The following is an 18,018-nucleotide window of genomic DNA, read 5'->3' as shown; positions in this document are numbered from 1 at the left end:
CTATCATACAGTCCTATGAAGCGCTCATGTTCTGGTGGTAGTTCAAATCAGAGGAGAGGGTGAAGTGGCCAGAAAGAGTATGGAATGTGGTTTCAGAGGAAGACTGACAAGCCCCAAGTCTGAAAAGACAAAGGAGGAGACAGACAGGGACATCTAGGGAGGGGGACCAAGCCTGGATCAAGGGGCAGCTTGGAAACTCAGGGAAGAGATAGCCAAGCAGGAGGAAGTTGTCAGACAGCCCAGAAACTAAAAGTGGGGAGAAAACTAGAATCTAATATCGGCACCAGAGAAACGTTAATTAGAAACGGCAGCAATGCGAGGAGCTTGGTGAGGGGGCTGTATTTGGCGCTGGGACAAGAAGTCGGCCGGCTGGGCATGGAAACCCTTCTCTCGGTCTCACCCTCACTCAAGCCTCAGCGGTGCCGGGAGCGGAGGGGTGGGGGGCGGCCGGTGGGCGTGCGGCCAGTGATCCCAGAACCCCACGCAGCCCTCGCCCCTTCCAGCTAGGCGCTGACGGGACACTCAGACACCGGTGACTGGGGCTGGCCCATGGGTTGCCAGGTGACATCATGGGTTTGATTCCTGAAAGAGCTCCAGGTGGGGTTGGTCATCCAAGGAAGCAGGTGCTGTGTTGGAATCAAAAGGAAGCATTTATGTTTGCAGAGTGCGTTCCACTCCTTGGCCATGCCTTCCCGCTCACAGGTGGAGTTTGCAAATGGGGACACCAGAGGGTTCTGGACGACACTGTTCCCTCTGTGCCAGTGGGTCTTGTTAGCACTGGCTCTCAGGCTGCGGGCACATGGGGTGGTGTGGTCTCATCTAACTGGACTTCCTGAGCTGAGAGTCCTGGCACGGAAAGGGTAACTAGGTGTCATTTCTCCTTGCAACCCGCTGCAACTGACTAGTTGCGGCTGGCTGCTGGGGAGGGCTGGGCTCAGTCGGAGTCTGAGGCCAGCAGGAATAAGGGTTGAGATTGATTAGCTATTTCGGCCAAAGGCATGGACTTGAAACTAATAGAAGAGCCATTGCACTTTGCTGTCCAGAGCTTTACAGTTCCTGCAATGACAGGCCTTACGGTCCCCTTGTGAATGGACAAGGCTGGTGCTTTTCAAAAATGTTTAGATCAAGTGAAAGTTCACGTGGAAACAGATCAAAGCAGGGCTCTTCTGGCCACAGAGAGGAGGGAGGGCTGGGAGGCTCTTTTACTCCCTCTTCCTTTCCCAGTGGCAGCTCCTGAGGCACCTCCATGGAACAGGGTTTGAAAACCACTGGAGGAGGGACTGCTTTAGGAGAGGGTCAGGAAGGGTCTCTGAGAGGATGGCATTTGAATTGAGATCCCAGAAGATCTCAAGAAGAAGGCCATTCTTCTTAGCTAGAGTACAGGGAGTATGGGGGTCAAGGTGAGAAATGAGGTCAGATCGGTAGGAAGCGTCCACTCAGGTAAGCCCATACAGGCAGGGTAAGGAAGGTGGGATTTAAATTTGTTTAAATGTCACTGGAAGAAGGCAGGGAACCAATGATCTGTTACCAGAGGTTCTGTGGGAGATGATGGAAGCCTGACGAGGATGGCAGCGGTGAGCGTTTCAGTAGTTAGAGGCACGATGGGAGTGGGATGTGGACATGCCTTCTCGACTCAGACTTAGAGACCTAGGACACTGGGGCACTGGGGTTGAAGGAGGGATGCTCTCCAGGCCAGGTGCGGACCCCCTTCTCTTTATTGCCTGCGGACACCCTGCTTCCTCTGGGAAACCTTCCCTGGCCCGGCATAGTTGTCTCTTACCATTTACCTCTGGGTATTAGCCCTTCTTTTCCTAAACATGGCGAGATATAGGAGCCACCTTAGAGCTGTCTGCTCCAGCGCCCTGATTTTACAGATGAGGGGACCAAAGATTCAGAGCTGATACTAAACTCAGGTCTCTTAATCCCCAGTCTGGTGCTATTTTCACTTCATCCTCAGCTTTTCAGTTATATCTGTCTCATATCCCCAGCGAGATTATAAGATTTTTTTTCATCCTTTATTTTAGACTTTATTAAAAATTCTTAAGAACAGTGATCCTATCTTATTCTCCTTTTTATCCCCCTAGCATCTAGCATAATGCTTGACACAAACACAGAAGTTCAACAGATATTTGCTGATTGGCCGTTGGGTACACCGTGGAGCCGGCGGCCACAGGAAGGTCCCCTTCCGCCTGCCCCATTGCAGTTAACCTGCCTCCCCAGACCTGACGTCACTTAGGTCTGACAGCCGCGCCACAGGAATGTCCCCTTCCGCCTGCCCCATTGCAGTTAACCTGCCTCCCCAGACCTGACGTCACTTAGGTCCGACAGCCGTGCTGCTGCTGTCCCTACTTGCCTAGCCAGTGTTACAGCCAGTTCTGGCCACGCAGCAGAGCCTTGCTCCAAAGGGAAGGGCTTGGGTAGTTCATTTCACTTAATTGCTAACTGTGACTACAGTTAGTCTGGGAGCCTGACTGGAGTGAGGCTCAAATCCCAAGCCATGGGGGGGAATTACTGAGAAGATGTGACCACGCATTATTACGTTTGCCTTTCTGGATCCTCACTCACCAATCGATAAGTGCTCCCGAGAAATAAAATGACCCAGGCCACGGCCTGTTCCTTGAGGGGAGAGGAGAGCCTTATACTTGCCCAAAGGACCACTGTACTTCTGGGTGAACGGAAGGAGGCTGCAATCCCCCGTGCTGTAATATCTATTACCGCCCTTTAATTGAGGATGTTTTCTAGCAGAAACATTTAGAATCTCTATTAGTTCCCCAGAGAACCCCTCAGAGTTGGTGGTGGTAGGGGGAGTTCTGCACCCCACCCTTCCCGGTTGGTCACTAGTCCACAGGTCTGAGAGCTGGGCTCATCACCTGAGACAGAAAGCTGGGTCAGGTAGGGTCCTTGCGTGCCTGTGCCCCTCGTCCCCCCACACTCTGGTACTCCTGCCGTGTGTATTTCCAGTTATTAATGCACGTTTCCAAACTTGAATTTATAAGTGCAGAAGTACATAAAAATATAAATCCTTGCTCCGAACGGAAAACAGTGTCTGTGGTAGCTGACAGAAGCTGCTTCAACTCTTCTCTCTCTGTCACAACGGGCTTTCCTGACATGTTGTACAGATGACCTGCGTAACGCGCCGTCTTAAGTGAGAGCCCTCAGTTTTTTCCCATCTACGGGGATATTGACGGGAGCTAACAAACTACAGAAATCTTTAAAGGTTCCAGAGTCACAGAACAACTGACAGGAAGTGGAGGCAGGAAGATATCCCAACTAACCCTATTAACATGACAACAAGATGGATGTTACCAACAAGCTGGGCCACTTCCAATTGGTAGCTAATTAAGTCCATATGGTAATTAAGTAATTAGGTCTTGATTTATCAACCACATCTTTGTGTCCTGTCTGCTCTGCTTGCAGAACACCCTTAAAATAGTGTCTGTCAAGCTTTTTCAGCTACTGGTAACTTAGGAAGATCAAAACTTCCTTGAGATCGACCTTCTCTCCCGGAACAAATCACTGTGCACAATTTGATGAGAAGAAACGTCTCCATTTTTAAAAGTATCCTATGTGGATACAGTTTATAGAGAGCCCTTGGGTGACCTCAGTCCCATCCAGAGCTTCAATGTATAAGATGACTCAGTCCACACCTCTAGCTCAGAAATTACTACCAGGCTCCAGACCCACGGCGCCAAGTGCCTTAACATCCCAAGGGCAGTGCAGATTTGAACTCAGCACGCATGCACACGTGTGCGCGCTCTCTCTCCCTCTTCCTGTCCTAAATCTAAATTTTAGTAGATGACGTCATCGCACACTCAGGTTTCTAAACCAGAAATTGAAAGCGTACTTGAGGCACGAGCAGGCCAGCTCTCGTTTGTTGGAGTTCGGAGTCTTTGAAACTGGTGTCAATACGAAGCTTTCTTCAGTTCAGTGATGGCCGAGCCATCACGCTGTCCTTGGCCAGGGTCCCACCGGCTGCCTCCTTCCCTGTGGCCCCCCCTCTGCTTCTTCCCTCACCTGAATCTGTGCCTCAAGGTTATACAAAGAACCTCTGCCCTAACACAGGGTCTCACCAAGAAATCATCTGAGGAACTTTTAAAAAGGAGAGATTCCGTCCTCTCCCTAAGATTCCGATTAAGAAAGTCTGGAAAAAAAAAAAAAAAAGAAAGTCTGGGATGAGACCTAATCCACCCTGGGTGCCATCTTAGAATTCCGTCTGAACCCCAGGGCACAGCAGGAGAGACTCGGGGTGCTTTGTAACCCCCCACTGTTTTCCCAGGTAATGATGGTACCATATCTGTTTGTACACGATGACTGTCGCTGCACGCACATGCACAAGCATGTACATGCACACACGTGCACACACACACACATATGTACACCTACATGCTTCCCACCCACACAATTTTATTTATGCGGCACCTGTGCCCAGGTCACCCCTGACTCGCTGCTTTCCATTGCCTCTACCAGCCATCATTCACTAACATTCATTCAGCCCTGCCCTGCTCCCTCCTCGCCAGACCCCTCCTTCCTTCTCCCCTTGACTACAGCTCCTGACTGGTCTCCTGCCTCTGGACCGCCCTCTGCTCTGCTCCTGAATTAGTGGTCTTTGGAAACACAGATCACAGCCCCTGAAGTGCCTGGACCCCTGCAGTACTATCGACCCCACCCAGCCTTTTCCAGACTTTACTTCTTCAGGCCATTGCTCTCCTATCTGCAGTGACAGAGGAAACATTAGACACAGCAAATATCGAGAAAAGGTCTTAAACTCATTTTAGGTACATCAAATATCTGTTGGCTAAAAGTGGACTTATAATTCTGTTCTATTTGATAACATTGTATCTCTTGTAGCAGCCTTCTCATTGGAGGTTAATTTGAGCAATGGTTTTTTTTTAAAGGAGCATCATTGAATAAGTTTGTGAAATACTTCGTAAGACTAGGCTGGACAAGTTAACTTATGTTACTGTGGATGATGAATCTTAGTGGGTGAGAAGTGACGTACAGAGTTCCCCAGAGTTATCGACTCTGCTGCCGCGTTGTGAAGGAGTTATCTCCTAGGCTTAGTTTTCCACAGAAAACGCTGGGAAATGTCTTACGGGAAAAGGCTTCCAGGATTTGGATGGCTGGTTGGTAAATGGATTAAAGGAAAACCTAATATCGTATGAGACATTGTGTATGGAAAAGAAAAGAGTAAAAATGTTTCTCTCTTTAAGGAAGTAGCAGTGGGGGGTGTTTTCTGCGTCTCCAAGGAAAGACTGAATTTTAAAGGCTTTCGAAAAATGAGCTGAATACTCTCCTGCTTCACTGCACCCTACACAAACTTTCATGTGATATATTTTTAGTATTTCCCCAAAGGAGAGACTCCCCGAGTTTATCCAAGACTGGGCCGTTATTGAAGCATGAGGAAGCCTTGATACTATTCCCTTCTCCATGAATACTTGCAAATACTGATCTCGTTAGCAGGTTACTCTTACCTGGATCTCCTCATTGTTTCTACTCAAGAAAATCGAAAATGTAGTAAACCTCACTTCTCTCTTTCTCTCTCCCTCTCCTCTTCCCTTTCCTTCTCTGTTACCCCACCCCTGTTTCTTCCCTTCTCCTCCAGGAACTTTCTGCATCATTTCACTGTGCACCTGTGTGGCCGGGATCAACTTTGAGCTGTCGCGCTACCCACGCTACCTGTATGGACTCCCCGACGACATCAGCCATGGCTACGGATGGTCCATGTTCTGTGCTTGGGGGGGCCTGGGCCTCACGCTAATCTCGGGATTCTTCTGTACCTTGGCCCCTTCTGTCCAACCTGTCCCGAGGACCAACTGCCCCAAATCCAGACCCGAGAATGGGACAGTGTGCTAAAAAAAACAAACCCATACATATATATATATATATATATATATATAAATATATATATAATATACATATATACAACAGAACTCAATCAAGATGGTGCCAGTGCCGAGGCAGAGTGGAGCTGGCTTAGGCACCTGCATCTCGTCGGACTTTGTGTTGCCTCATCACCGAGATGGGGAAAGCGTTCCTATCACGTGGCTCTTCCATCAGTTCTTAACTTTTGGCTCCGTGGTTTCTTGAAGACATCACCACTCGAGACAGTCCCGATTCCCGTCACTCACGAGGATGGGGTGGTGGGCTGGGAAGGGACGGTGCCCGTGGTCTGGGGCGGCACGGGTGTAGACAAGGAAGCACCCTCCGCTGGGCTGGCAGAAGGGGACGATACCCCAACACCGATCATATCAGAGGAACGACGCCCTTAGTTCATAGAATGGAACCAGATCTTTGAGGCCATTTCCAGAAGCATTTTCTTCTCCTGCTCTTCCCGTCTGATTTCCTTCCTGGCCGACCAGTGACGCACAAGAAGTGGAAGAGAAAACACACCGAGAAGGGAGTTTTCTCTTTGCTGCCAAACTTCTGGACCAAGTTTCGGAGGTGGGGAGGGGGAGAGCACGACATGCTGAGGGACAAGGTCCGCCTCGATGAGAGGACACTTCAGTGGATGCTCAGAAAACCCAGTCTTACCTTCCAGCTGCCTTACACCCAGTTAAGCAAGAGGCCGCCCTGCCCCGAGCCCCATCTGCACTCCCCGGGAAGATCGGAGCCTTGGAGTAACGCTGTAATGTGTGTGTGTGTGTGTGTGTGTGTGCGCGCGCGTGTGTGCGCAACAACTTCAGGCAGTTTCCTTTTTTTTCTTTTCCCCTTTTTAAATGGCAATACTGGGTTATGACTGTTGTCTGTCATTTGGAGTGGTTTCATGGCCCAGGATGGAGGGCCCAAGACCTAGGAAGCATCATGAGGGGTGGGCTTCTATGGGGGCCAGTTTTGCAGCTTCAGATCCCTGGAGTGTGTGTGCGTGCGTGCATGTGCGTGTGTGTGTGTATGTTTTCTGAGTGTGGGGTTTTATCATTTGTGTTGCATTTTTCTGTTATTTTTAGTGCACCTGAAATTCCCAGAGGGCAGAACCAAGGACAAAACCACTGGGCAGAGGACCTGTGGTACTTCACATCCTAGTTCTGGGATGCCACAGGATTTAGTCCTCTAATTTTGGAAGTTCAAGACACAGCTGGGTACACGAGTCATGCGCGAAGAGGGGGAACACGGTTCAAGAGGGAGAAGGAAAGTGGCCTCTGTTGCTGTTGGAAAGTCCACATACCAGACAAGACCTTTCACTTCCCATCACAGAAGCTGTCCTTTGTCACTGGACATCCACCCCTTTTGTAGGGTTGACCTCTGTACAGACGAAAGAAAATGGGTCACCTGCAGAGAGCCGCCATGTCCCATGGACTCCAGTTTGTATGATATTGTGTAAATTCATGGAGAACTCTTGACGCTTGCCCTCTTCCTTTTCCTCTTGGTATTCAAGGCCATGAATCCCCAAGTGGCCATCTTGGTGGCTAGCACCCAAACGGAAGTGGTCTCAATCCAGCCCGGTGTCTCAGGCTCGGTCGAGCGCATTGGCACTGCGGGGGTTGGCGAGCTATGGAGTCAGCCAGCGGGTTGTGAAAGCTGGGGGGACAGGAGTCTGCCAGCAAGAGTGGGCAGCAGCAGCTGACCGTCACCTCAGTGACCCCGCGGGGGCCGAGCAGCCCTGGGGAGGCAAAGAGAGAATTCCCCGAGCCGTCCAGCCGTGGGTCACCCGTGTAGCCGAGAATTCAGTTGCTTCATAACTGAATGTGCTCTGGGAACTTTGCCACCCACTCAGCAGCCTTCCTTCCCAGCCATGCCCTCTGTTTCATCTACCTGTCCTCTACCCTGCCTCCCCTCCAGCTCCCCCCTTTTCTCACCTGTGAACCATTTCCCTTCTCCCTCTTCCATCCACCAGGCTCCAAGTCCCGCCTCTCTCCTTATCTGCTCTTTTTGACTGTGTGTGTGTGTGTAATTCACAACCACATAGGACATCTGATGTGCGTGGATGGGTCTGAGTGTGGGGCTCTGTGTGTGTGTATCTCTCTGGTGCATTTTGTGTACATTTGTGTCAGTATGTACCTGGACGCAGGTGTGGGTGTGTACTACCCAAGACTTCCTTGCTGGCGACACGGATTAGCTTCTGCAAATAGGCTCACGTGTGAGTGAGTGCCCTGTGCGTGGGGAGCTAGGAGACGACGGGGCAGGAAATGCTGTTAGCTCCTAATTGCACTTCTAAGGATGGTTTTTAAAACAAAGGATGTATTCTGTGAGAAGGGAGATAATTTTCAGGAAAACCCAGTGTTTCAATTGTACAGGGAATTAAAAAAATAATAATTTGCTTTGAAAAGTTAGATTTCCCACTTCAGGGGAAGGGCATACTTGGGCTTGAGGAAAAGTGAGAAGTATCTCAGATTGTGTCTTCCTTCCATGTTGACTGGGCTCCGCCTAGCAGGGAGAGCTGGGCGTCCACCAGCATCTGTTTGGGGCGGGAGGCTTGTCTGTGACCACATCCAAATTTCAGCTGTTTCCCAATTGTAGGAAAATGCGGAAAGAAATTCCAAATGGGGCAATTTGTAATCAATCATTTAAACTTTTCCTAAGGAACCAGTACTGTTCACCAACCTGTAATTTATACCCTCTTTTTTAATCCCATGCTTGCCATAAATAGATCATCCACTCTCTCCAACTACTAATCTTCATCATAGACCTTCATCACAGATAGCTGCATCCCTTTGAAATGTTCCTAAATGCTAGGAGGACCCCTAGGAAAGAAGCAAACCACCTGGGCCCAACTCACCATCAGCAGAGCAGGAGCTTAGAGCCGCTTTCTTTGGTAATGGGGCCAGAGATGTACAGACACGCACACTCTGGGTCTGACCCTGCTCGGGGCCAATAAGAGCCCAGCCACGTGGCCAGGACGGAAGCCCTGTACAGATGGCAAGTGGGAGAACTGCTCTGGTCACCTTGATCCCTCCGGCCTAGGGACTTGACCGCAGATGAAGACGTGTCACTCCAAGCTGTCACTGAAGCTTTCGTGCTGTGAGGGCTGAGGAAGAAAAGGCAGAGAGGGAGGAGAAAGAAGGAGGAGGCTCAACCTTCGGGACTCTTTACATCAGACTCTGCTAACCCCAGATCCGAGTAGAACCCAGCCTTCCGACGGGATTTAGGGTCCACGGCCTCACCCACCAGCCCCCACCCCGGGTCAAGTTCAAATTCCCTACAGGTGTGCAGGCGAGGCCTGTGACCGTGTATGTGTTTTGAGCTCCGTGAAAGTCGACCTTGAGCACGGGCCCTTTTATTTCCTTCCCTGCCCTAGGACCCTGGGGATTCAGGAAAGTGGGGTGTCTGCCTTAGAAAGAGGTCCTATTTCTTCCCCCATTTGGAGAGTTTTGGTTTCTTCTTCTGATTTCTGTTCCTTTCTGTGCACTCACTTCCACCTTCTCCCTGCATCAACTACGACCCATTAAAATAGTTAAGGAACCTGTCTCTAGAGACGCTCATCCACTCCAAGCAGCCCCCTTCCTTGTTCGTTGTGGCTGTAGGTTTCATAAGCAGTTCTGTGACTCCCTGCCATCAAAGCGTAAACCAACTTCAGATGTGCCTGTTCCAGCTTCAATCCTCCTCCAAGTCCCAGCCTTTCAACGATAACACCCTTTCGATTTCAGGGATCACAAGGTCACAAACACTGGACAACTCCACCAAATCAAGACAAAGCCTCCCTCAATCACACGTCCCTGTGCGGCACCCTGGGCCCTGGCGCCATCTGGGGATGTTCTCTTGTTGGGAGTGAGTGGTTTCACCTCGCAATGCTTGCCTTTCTTTCGATAAGGGAAGAAGATGTCCTGAGACTCTTCCGTCGGTGCCCCACGTCTTAGTGTTCATCCACTGTCACCATGAGAGGTCTGAAATGAAAGAACCACGTGCAGTTGTCCTGCTTTAATGGGAGGATGTGCTGCTTACGTCTCCAAAGCTGCCCACCTGAGTCGGAGGCGTTTAGAATTGACTCTGTCTTCACCTGGCTTATTCTGAGAGCATTAACGAACTGATTTTCAAGTATCGTGGGGGAAGGAGTGGGAAGAAGTACACTCTGGTCATCTTGGGTGTGATGCGTGTGGGATGTTTGCTTGATTCTTGTAGCTAAAGGGAAGCTGCTCTTCTGGAAAGGTCCCCTCTGCTCTAGGGACGAACCTTTCCCGTGGACATATCCAGCCCTTTCCAGGGAAAGGTGATGAGTCACGGAGTGATTTCACCACAGATAGAAATAGTTCGTGCATTAACGGCCGGGTTGGCTTCTGTGCTGTCTTCCAGCTGTTATACAATAGGGTAAGGGGACAGATTTTTAAACAAGACCCCCTGAGTTGATGGTCACAAAAGTTTCTGGTTTCCCTCAACGTGGTCACCTTGGTGGGCTGGGTTTTCCCTCTTTTCATCAATGTCTCCATGGTGCAAAATATTTCTTAAACATTATGGTTAGTTCTTAGACTGCATTATTATTGGCTATTTGATTTTTTTTCCTGAATAATACATGTTCATTGTAGAAAACTAGAAAAATAAAATACAAAAGAAAAAAAACCTTAGAAGATTGTTCATAATCCCATGGCTCTGGGCATCACAACGATCATAGCCCCAACACTTCATCAGTGGTTGTCTCTGGGTTGGCAGTTGGGGCCAGGGGTGCAGCCCATGACCACAGAACTACATTGGTCTGCGTGGAGTCGACCCCATGTTCATGGCAGTGAGAGCACAGAGCCCTGAGCCCCCAGAGGTAGCAAACAGCCCTTTGAAGAGGCCAGAGCTTAGGGGCAGGGTGGAACAGAGCTAAAAGATTCCAACTTTGGGATTTCTTTCCTTTTTCTGTTTCTCCTTCCTTCCTTCCTTCCTTCCTTCCTTCCTTCCTTCCTTCTTTCCTTCCTTCCTCTCTTTTTTTTTTTGAGTGCCATCTCAGTCTAATGATAGGTGTGAGAGCACTGAAGCCAGAGTAACTCACTAATTCAGCTACACCTGTATAATGCAATTACCGTACATTTCATTTCAGCTCTGCACTAAAATGATTTGTGACTCTGGGCACTGTGTATTCTCCATACTTGAACTTCCTCATCCACAAAATGAGGATAGAGATAACACTTTACCTCATGGTATATTAAGGGTGACAAAGAAATTGCAAAGTGATTTGCAAACATGAAGCGTCGTATGAATTATGCGCTGTTCAAATCCTCCTGCAGCGGCCGAGCCCCCACCGAATGGAATTTTTCCACGTGATTTCTCAGTCTCACCGCGGAAAGCATAATCTAGAAACGAGGGGTCATCTTGGCCACTGAACAGGACTGTCCTCTCCAACTTAGGCACATAGATTTTATTTGATCATCCAGGTTCCTCAGAGAAGTCGGCTCCTTAATTTACCCATCCCCAGCCTTCCTTCCTTATGTCCAAGGCCAGTGCAAGAGCACTCTTAATCGTCTTTATTATTCCCAGAGGTGATGGAATAAGTAAACCATATGTGGCAAATGGCATAAGTGAGCTAAAACAGTTAACTGTTAAGGCACAGAGTCGAGGCCTCAGTTATTTACTGTTTTACCATTCTCCTCACGTCGTTTCTAGCCGTCCGTGCCCAAGTGGTGGGGCAAGTCAGATTCTGAAGCATTTTAATGGTCTTATAAGTTTACGATGGGAACGAGCTTCAAGGAACTGGGATCTTCTTTCCCTTGGCCGTTGGTGAAGCGGATGGCTTCATCAAAAGCACGTGGGTTCTTATAGGAAGGCCTTTGGAGGGTGCATTCACTAGGAGTTGTTCTGGGCATGATCCTGTTTGGGAAAAGCTGGATTCTAGGTTCTAAACAAGACAAGAAAGCACTTCCCGAAGGGTCTGCACGCTTTCCACTTTGCAGTGGATCAGCTTAAGTGGTATGGAGAGACCTTCTCTAAGGGAAATCCAGGTCACTACTCCCGGTATGGTTGGAGCCCAGCCAGGGATGGGGCAACCACCCAACCGCAGAGGATGGTGGTTCACTGTTGAAAAACAGAAAACTGGGTGTAAGTTACACAGCAGTAACTCAAACCTGGCCTCGCTCTGACAGACAGCAACCTCAGCCATTGCAGCTCTCTTCACTTCCAAGGACCGGGTGTCTGTTCCTGGAGGAACTCCGTGTCCCGCTGTCCTCTCCTGGCTACGTATTTCCCTTCCTTTCCGGGTCGCCCGTAGACCCTTTCTAGGCTGAACGTGTGTGTGTGTCTGTGTCGCTGTGACTGTAATGATGTCTTTCACATGAAGAGCTTTCACCGACTCCATCTCCTCCTTTCCCCTTTCCACCCATGGTGTGACTGTTTTGCCAGTCAAGACTATCTGTAAAAATGTACAAATAAAAGTGGAAACTGAAAATAAGGGGGAGGGAATTGAGACTAAACAAATGCATTGCTGTAGCCCTCGGTTTTCTGAGGACTTACGTGGACTGCCCTAAAATCCCAACTCTGGGTGGGATTTGAAGGGAGGGAGGCCACTGGCGCAGGAATTTTGTTGGGTTTTTCTTTCTGGTTGTTTCTCTGACAGTCAACGAGTGTCTGCTTGGAACTCTCTTTTCTGAAGGTTTGGGCCTTTAAAGTATATTTTCCAAAAAGTAAAAGCAAGTCATCCAAGTGTGAAGGGTGAAGGTCATCGTGAAGGTCAACACAGAGACCCGATCTGGGGGCGGTAGTAATAAGCTTTGTCACCGGCTCACTCGGGGCCTTGGGCGAATGTGGTTACCTCACCAGGTCTCTGCGTCCTCTCAGCCAGACGGGGCTGGGGGCTCCTGGGGCTCCCAGTCTCCTTGGCCATTCTGCTGCTACTTTGGGAGAGGCTTCAAGCCCGTGCTGGTACGTGTTTACTGCAGGAGGTGCGTTCGGAGAGTCCCTCCTGGCTGCTCTCGCCCCACGCTTTCACTCCTCGGAAAGTAACCTCAAGCTAACAGCCATTCTGTGCTCGGAGTCCAAAGCCTTTTATCTACCTTTTCATTCTCGGATGCCTTTCCACCCACTTTGATGATGTCATTTTACTGTGGTTACGGACAGAGCTTTGCTGTGCTGGGGTAGGAGGTAGAGTTTCAAAGGAGATGATGTATGTGAATTGCTTTGGAATCTGTGACTTACTCTGCCACCCCAGCTTGTACTATCAGAAGCAGGGAGTCTGGCCCAGGGATGCGACCGAATCAGAATGAAGAAAGCCTTGGTGGGGTGTGGGGGTAGATGCAGTCGAGGTAAGGTAAAGAAAGCTTTCGGAAAGGGAAGTGGCAGAATCACAGGGCATCCTCAGCATGGCAGCAGAGAAGGATCCCCAAAAGGCGGGGCACCCAGAAGAGGAAGTAGAAAAGAGAAACGGGGGCAGGTAATCCTATAGCACAAGGAGCTGCCTCCCCACAGGATAGAGAAGACTAGCTGCTCCAGGGGCAGATTCACACCAAGCTTGGCCAGTGACCTAAGCCCTCCTCCTTCATGGCACCTTCAATCCAAACCTTTCTCCTCTCTGATGGTACACAGTGATCATCTCTAGGGTCAGCTTCAGGAAGGCAATTCAGAACAGTGCTGTCCAGTAGATACAATGCAAGCCACATATGCAATTTTAAATATCCTAGTAGCCCCCTTTTTAAAAGTCCAAAGAAATAGGTGAGATTAATTGTAATACCTATTTTGACCCAACATATCAAAAATATTATCATTTCAACATAGAACCAGTATAAAAATTACTGAGCTACTTACGTTCTTTTTTTTTTTTTTTCCAAATGAAATCTTCGAAGTCCAATGTGAATTTTACTCTCAGAAAACACCTCAGTTTGGACCAGCCACATTTCCAGCGTTCAGTAACCACACGCGGCCACTGGCTGACGTGTAGGACAGCAAAGATTTAGTCTCTTCATTAGGGGATGGAATGGAATCACCCTTACCTGTGAGTCACACAGATCTCACGGCAGGCAGATGCTGGAGGTCGGTGTTGGCCCCGAGTAAAAAACACAGGAGCAATGTCCAGGCTGCCATCCTGGCGTCTGGAAGTTGCTCTCCTGCTTAGAGGAGAGGACCGCTACTTGTCAAATACATAGCACATCTGCCCCAGAGGGTCAGTGCTGCCCCTGGGCATGGCCCCGATGACCTGTCAAAGTTCTAGAGGCCAAAGCAAGTCACTTTCTTCAGCTGTAGGAACACCAGCTTATCCCTTATCCAGACGTCCTTTATCTTAGGATGGAAAGGGGCGGACGGACCTTCTCTTCGTCAAGAATAAAGATCTACACAACTTCTCGTCCCCTGGTCCAGTCACCTGCTAATAGCATCTCACCAATATTTGGAGCTGTTTTCTCAATCCCTTACTTAAATGCTAAAAGGGGCTATGCTGTAAAGAGCAGTGGCCACAGGCAGACTGGGTCTCCTAGGAGGTGGCAGTGACAAGCTCTGTCCCTTACACTAGGACTCAGTCCACTATTGCCCACCACTCCTTCCTGCCCCAAGGCTTTCCTTAGATTTGAAGAAACCTCTTTCAGCGGGGCAGGGACAGAAGCAGGGTGGAGACAAGAAGTGAGGTCTTAGTGCAGAGAACAGAATAAAATGCAAGCAAACAACCCCTGGGCATTCTCAAAGCATTTCAAAGAGCCAATATGACAAGGTTGGATTCATTTAAAATATTGCATTCTGAGCCCTGTGTTACGGAGCAAAAGAGAATGAGCTGATTTGGTGAGTACATTTTATATATGGTCATTAGACAGGGGCTGTAGCCGTAAAAACTCAGTTTATGGTCCACCAGATTATTATTGCTCAGTCAATATAAATTGATTTACCTTTAATTTGCATAGTGCGTTCTGATTGGTTAGACAAGGAGTGATGTGTACTGCAGGGTTCCAACACCGCCTCTGCCCTGAGGGGTAGCAATTCCTGTGGTTATTGGTGCTAAAATAAGATTAAATGTTATGTTAATTTGTTCTGATACGATGTGAATAAATGTGTTGTTTAATCTTAACAAGAATGCTACATCTTATCAGATCTATTGTACTGTCTGTTCCTTCTCATAGTTAATTACAGGAAAGGTGATCCAAACCAGATCTTGAAACTATTGTGCTATTCTGAGAGGTGAATTTAACAGGGAAGTGGGAGGGGGGGATGAAAAGGGAAATTGCCAGGTTCCTGTGACTTTGCAAGGACTGAGGAAGCAGAGAGCATTTGGGGGCTTCACTGACACTGACTGCATCTTGCAATTTTCTTTTTCAAATTGGCAGAAATATTGTATTTCCATCGATTGAAGAAATAAAGTGTCTGGTAATTAAATGACTTGTTCATGGAAAAAATAAAAATAAATAATCTGTCAGTTGTGGAATGTAAACTGATTAAAAATTAAATAAAGAAGATCATGTTGTGTGTTTTAAGTAATTGTATCTACTTGGGGAAGAGGGGTACACCCTGCAGTATTTGATGGAGAACTATAGTTTTCCCTCAGGCTTTGTACAGAAGAAAAACAGAACAACTTTTATGTAGATAACAGACTGAAAACTCTAATCCTGAGGGAAATAGACAGTAAACATTTCAAGCATGGGTAAGCCGAAGGTAAATGCTTTTAAAGTTGCAGGGCCGGCTGGGGTGGGGATGGAGAGGGACTCCGAAGAGAAAAACAAGGAAACTATTGTTCTTTTTCTCCTAGTGTTGGCATTCATAACATTTTTTAAAATGCTTTATAAGAGGCTGAAATTACTGGTTACATTCTAACCTCCCACCCTATTTCTTAGCTATCAGTGAGGAGAGACACTTCTCTCACAGTCTTCATCATCTCTATCCCTACCTTAGAATCCCAGTTCCTTTCCACCCATGTGCCTTTTAAACATTTCTGGCTCATGCCTGGGTAGGACATCTAGGGAAGAAGTGAAGATGACAGGAGGTAGGTGCTTTTTTTTTTTTTTTTTTAATTTTATTTATTTATTTATGGCTGTGTTGGGTCTTCGTTTCTGTGCATGGGCTTTCTCTAGTTGCGGCGAGCGGGGGCCACTCTTCATCGCGGTGCGTGGGCCTTTCACTGTTGCGGCCTCTCTTGTTGCGGAGCACAAGCTCCAGTCGCGCAGCTCAGTACTTGTGGCTCATGGGCCTAGTTGCTCTGTGGCATGTGGGATCTTCCCAGACCAGGGCTCGAACCCGTGTCCCCTGAATTGGCAGGCAGATTCTCAACCACTGCGCCACCAGGGAAGCCCAGGTAGGTGCTTTTTAAGGATAGTGTCAGTCAGCATCTTGGGTTTTAAGCCAAAGAAACCGGCTCTGTCTGGTCTAAGTGGGAAAGTCATTTACTGAAAAGACATGGGCATCTGGAAGCCCGCAGCACAGGCAGGAAGAAATGAGCAGCTAGCTAGCCAGAATCACACCCAGTCCAGTCTAGACTCTCCATCACAGTTGCCTGGTTGCCACTGTCACCATGGAGACCATATGTTGCTGCGCTGCCACTGTCAACAGGATGAATCTCCAGGTACCCGCTTCTTTCAGTCGGTATCCCCAGAATCCCAGGGGTGTGCACCATCTGAGGGGGACAGGCAAACAGGTCTAGAACCCTTAGCTTCTCTCTTGAATGGTGAACCCTGTCTCCCGCCAAGATTCATAGAGTAGGCAATTCCCCAAGCACCGGAAGAGGCATAGGTCCTGGGCAGGCAAAAAAGGGGAAATGTTCATTAGAGGTGGGATATCTGAGCGAGAGGAAGGATCCCTGAATGAGAGGCACGTTGCTGCATCTCTTTATGGTGCATCTGAATAGTGTCCAGTGGGTCTGTGTAGGATCTTCTTGACAGTGATTAGCACCATGGCTGGCAGCCTGTGTTCCAAGATATGCACAAGTGTTAGGCATTGTACAAGAAGACCTGCCTAGATTTAGTTGGAGAAAGGGGCACTAATATAACCAGTGCCTGGTGAGTGTTATCCAACACCACCAAGCAGTTCTCCAAGTCTCAGAGGATACTGACCGGATGTCCTACAGTTCAACTCAGTTCTGACACTGTCAGCCTGGAGATAGTGTCAGATCTCATAGGTTAAGGACTCAGTCCCACAAGGCTGTCCCCATTTTGGACACAATCAGAAGTCCAGGTTATCACCCGTGCTTCTGGTCGACTGGATACAAATTGGAGGTTTCCACGACCCCTCCTAGGGTTCAGTTAATTTGCTAGAGCAGCTCATAGGACTCAGGAAAACAATTTACTTACTAGATGAAGAGTTTATTATAAAAGGATATAACTCGGGAAGAGACCCTTGGGAGAGATGCATAGGGCACGGTATGGGGAAGGAGGCGTGGAGCTTCTGTGCCCGCTCCAGGCACCAGTTTCCCCGAATCTCTGCATGTTCACCAACCCTGAAGCTCTCCAAACCACATCCTCTGGGTTTTTTATGAAAGCTTCATTGCCTAAGTACGTTTGATTAAATCGTTGGCCATTGGTGATTGAACTTGATCTCCAGCCCCTCCCCCCTCCCCGGAAGGCTGGGGGATGGGACCGAAAGTTCCAACCATCCAATCACCTGGTTGATTCCCTTGACAACCAGCCCCCCATCCTTAGTGACTTTCCAAAACGACCTCATTAACATAAACTCTGGTGTGGTTGAAAAGGGCTTGTTATGAATTACAGGACACTCCTTCCACCTTTACGGAACTGGAGCTCTTTCAGGATTTCAGAAACTTAGGACAAAAGAACAAATATTAGAACAAAAGATGCTCCCCTTGTTCTTTCTGCTTAGGAAATCCCAATGGCTTTAGGAGCTCTGTGCCAGCAACAGGGATGAAGACCTAATGTATATCTCTTATTATAAATAACAGTATCACAAGCGGAAATTTTTTTGTTAAAGAGGAATCCTGGAAGTAATGGAAATAAACAGTAAAATGCTTCAAAAGTAAGTACAGGCCAAGGTAAGTGCCTTACAGAATGGGCAAGGGGAAGTTTAACTTGAAGAAGTGGGAGACCAGAATCCTAAGGGTCCCCTGCCCTCCTTGTTGGTGATGTCCCTTGGAAGAGAGAAAGTGGAAGCACCACTGATCCTAAGAAATGAGCAAGGCCTTTCAGCCCAGGTACCTTCAGGGTCAGGTGAGGAGTATTGGGAGGAGGCTTCTGGGATGAGGCTCCCAGAAGTTCC

At 48.5% G+C, this 18,018-nt stretch overlaps 1 protein-coding gene across 4 annotated transcripts in view; it reads left to right on the top strand.

The window, feature by feature from the left end:
* TMEM178B (transmembrane protein 178B) overlaps positions 1 to 15,293 on the top strand; it is a 375,974-nt gene extending 360,681 nt beyond the window's left edge. For 2 of the 4 annotated variants that reach the window (XM_060305223.1, XM_030854020.2), the window contains one exon: positions 5,603 to 15,293. In XM_060305223.1, coding sequence (XP_060161206.1) covers positions 5,603 to 5,853 — 251 coding nt within the window. In that variant the 3' untranslated portion in view covers positions 5,854 to 15,293. The remainder of the gene's footprint in view (positions 1 to 5,602) is intronic. The other 2 variants (XR_009565248.1, XR_009565249.1) reach the window with 2 other exon arrangements.
* The last annotated feature ends 2,725 nt before the right edge of the window (positions 15,294 to 18,018 follow it).

The sequence above is a fragment of the Globicephala melas genome, chromosome 9 (genome assembly GCF_963455315.2).
Source record: "Globicephala melas chromosome 9, mGloMel1.2, whole genome shotgun sequence".
Taxonomy (NCBI): domain Eukaryota; kingdom Metazoa; phylum Chordata; class Mammalia; order Artiodactyla; family Delphinidae; genus Globicephala; species Globicephala melas.
The sequence above is the reverse complement of the archived record's forward strand: the minus strand, read 5'-3'. Positions and strand labels throughout refer to the sequence as shown.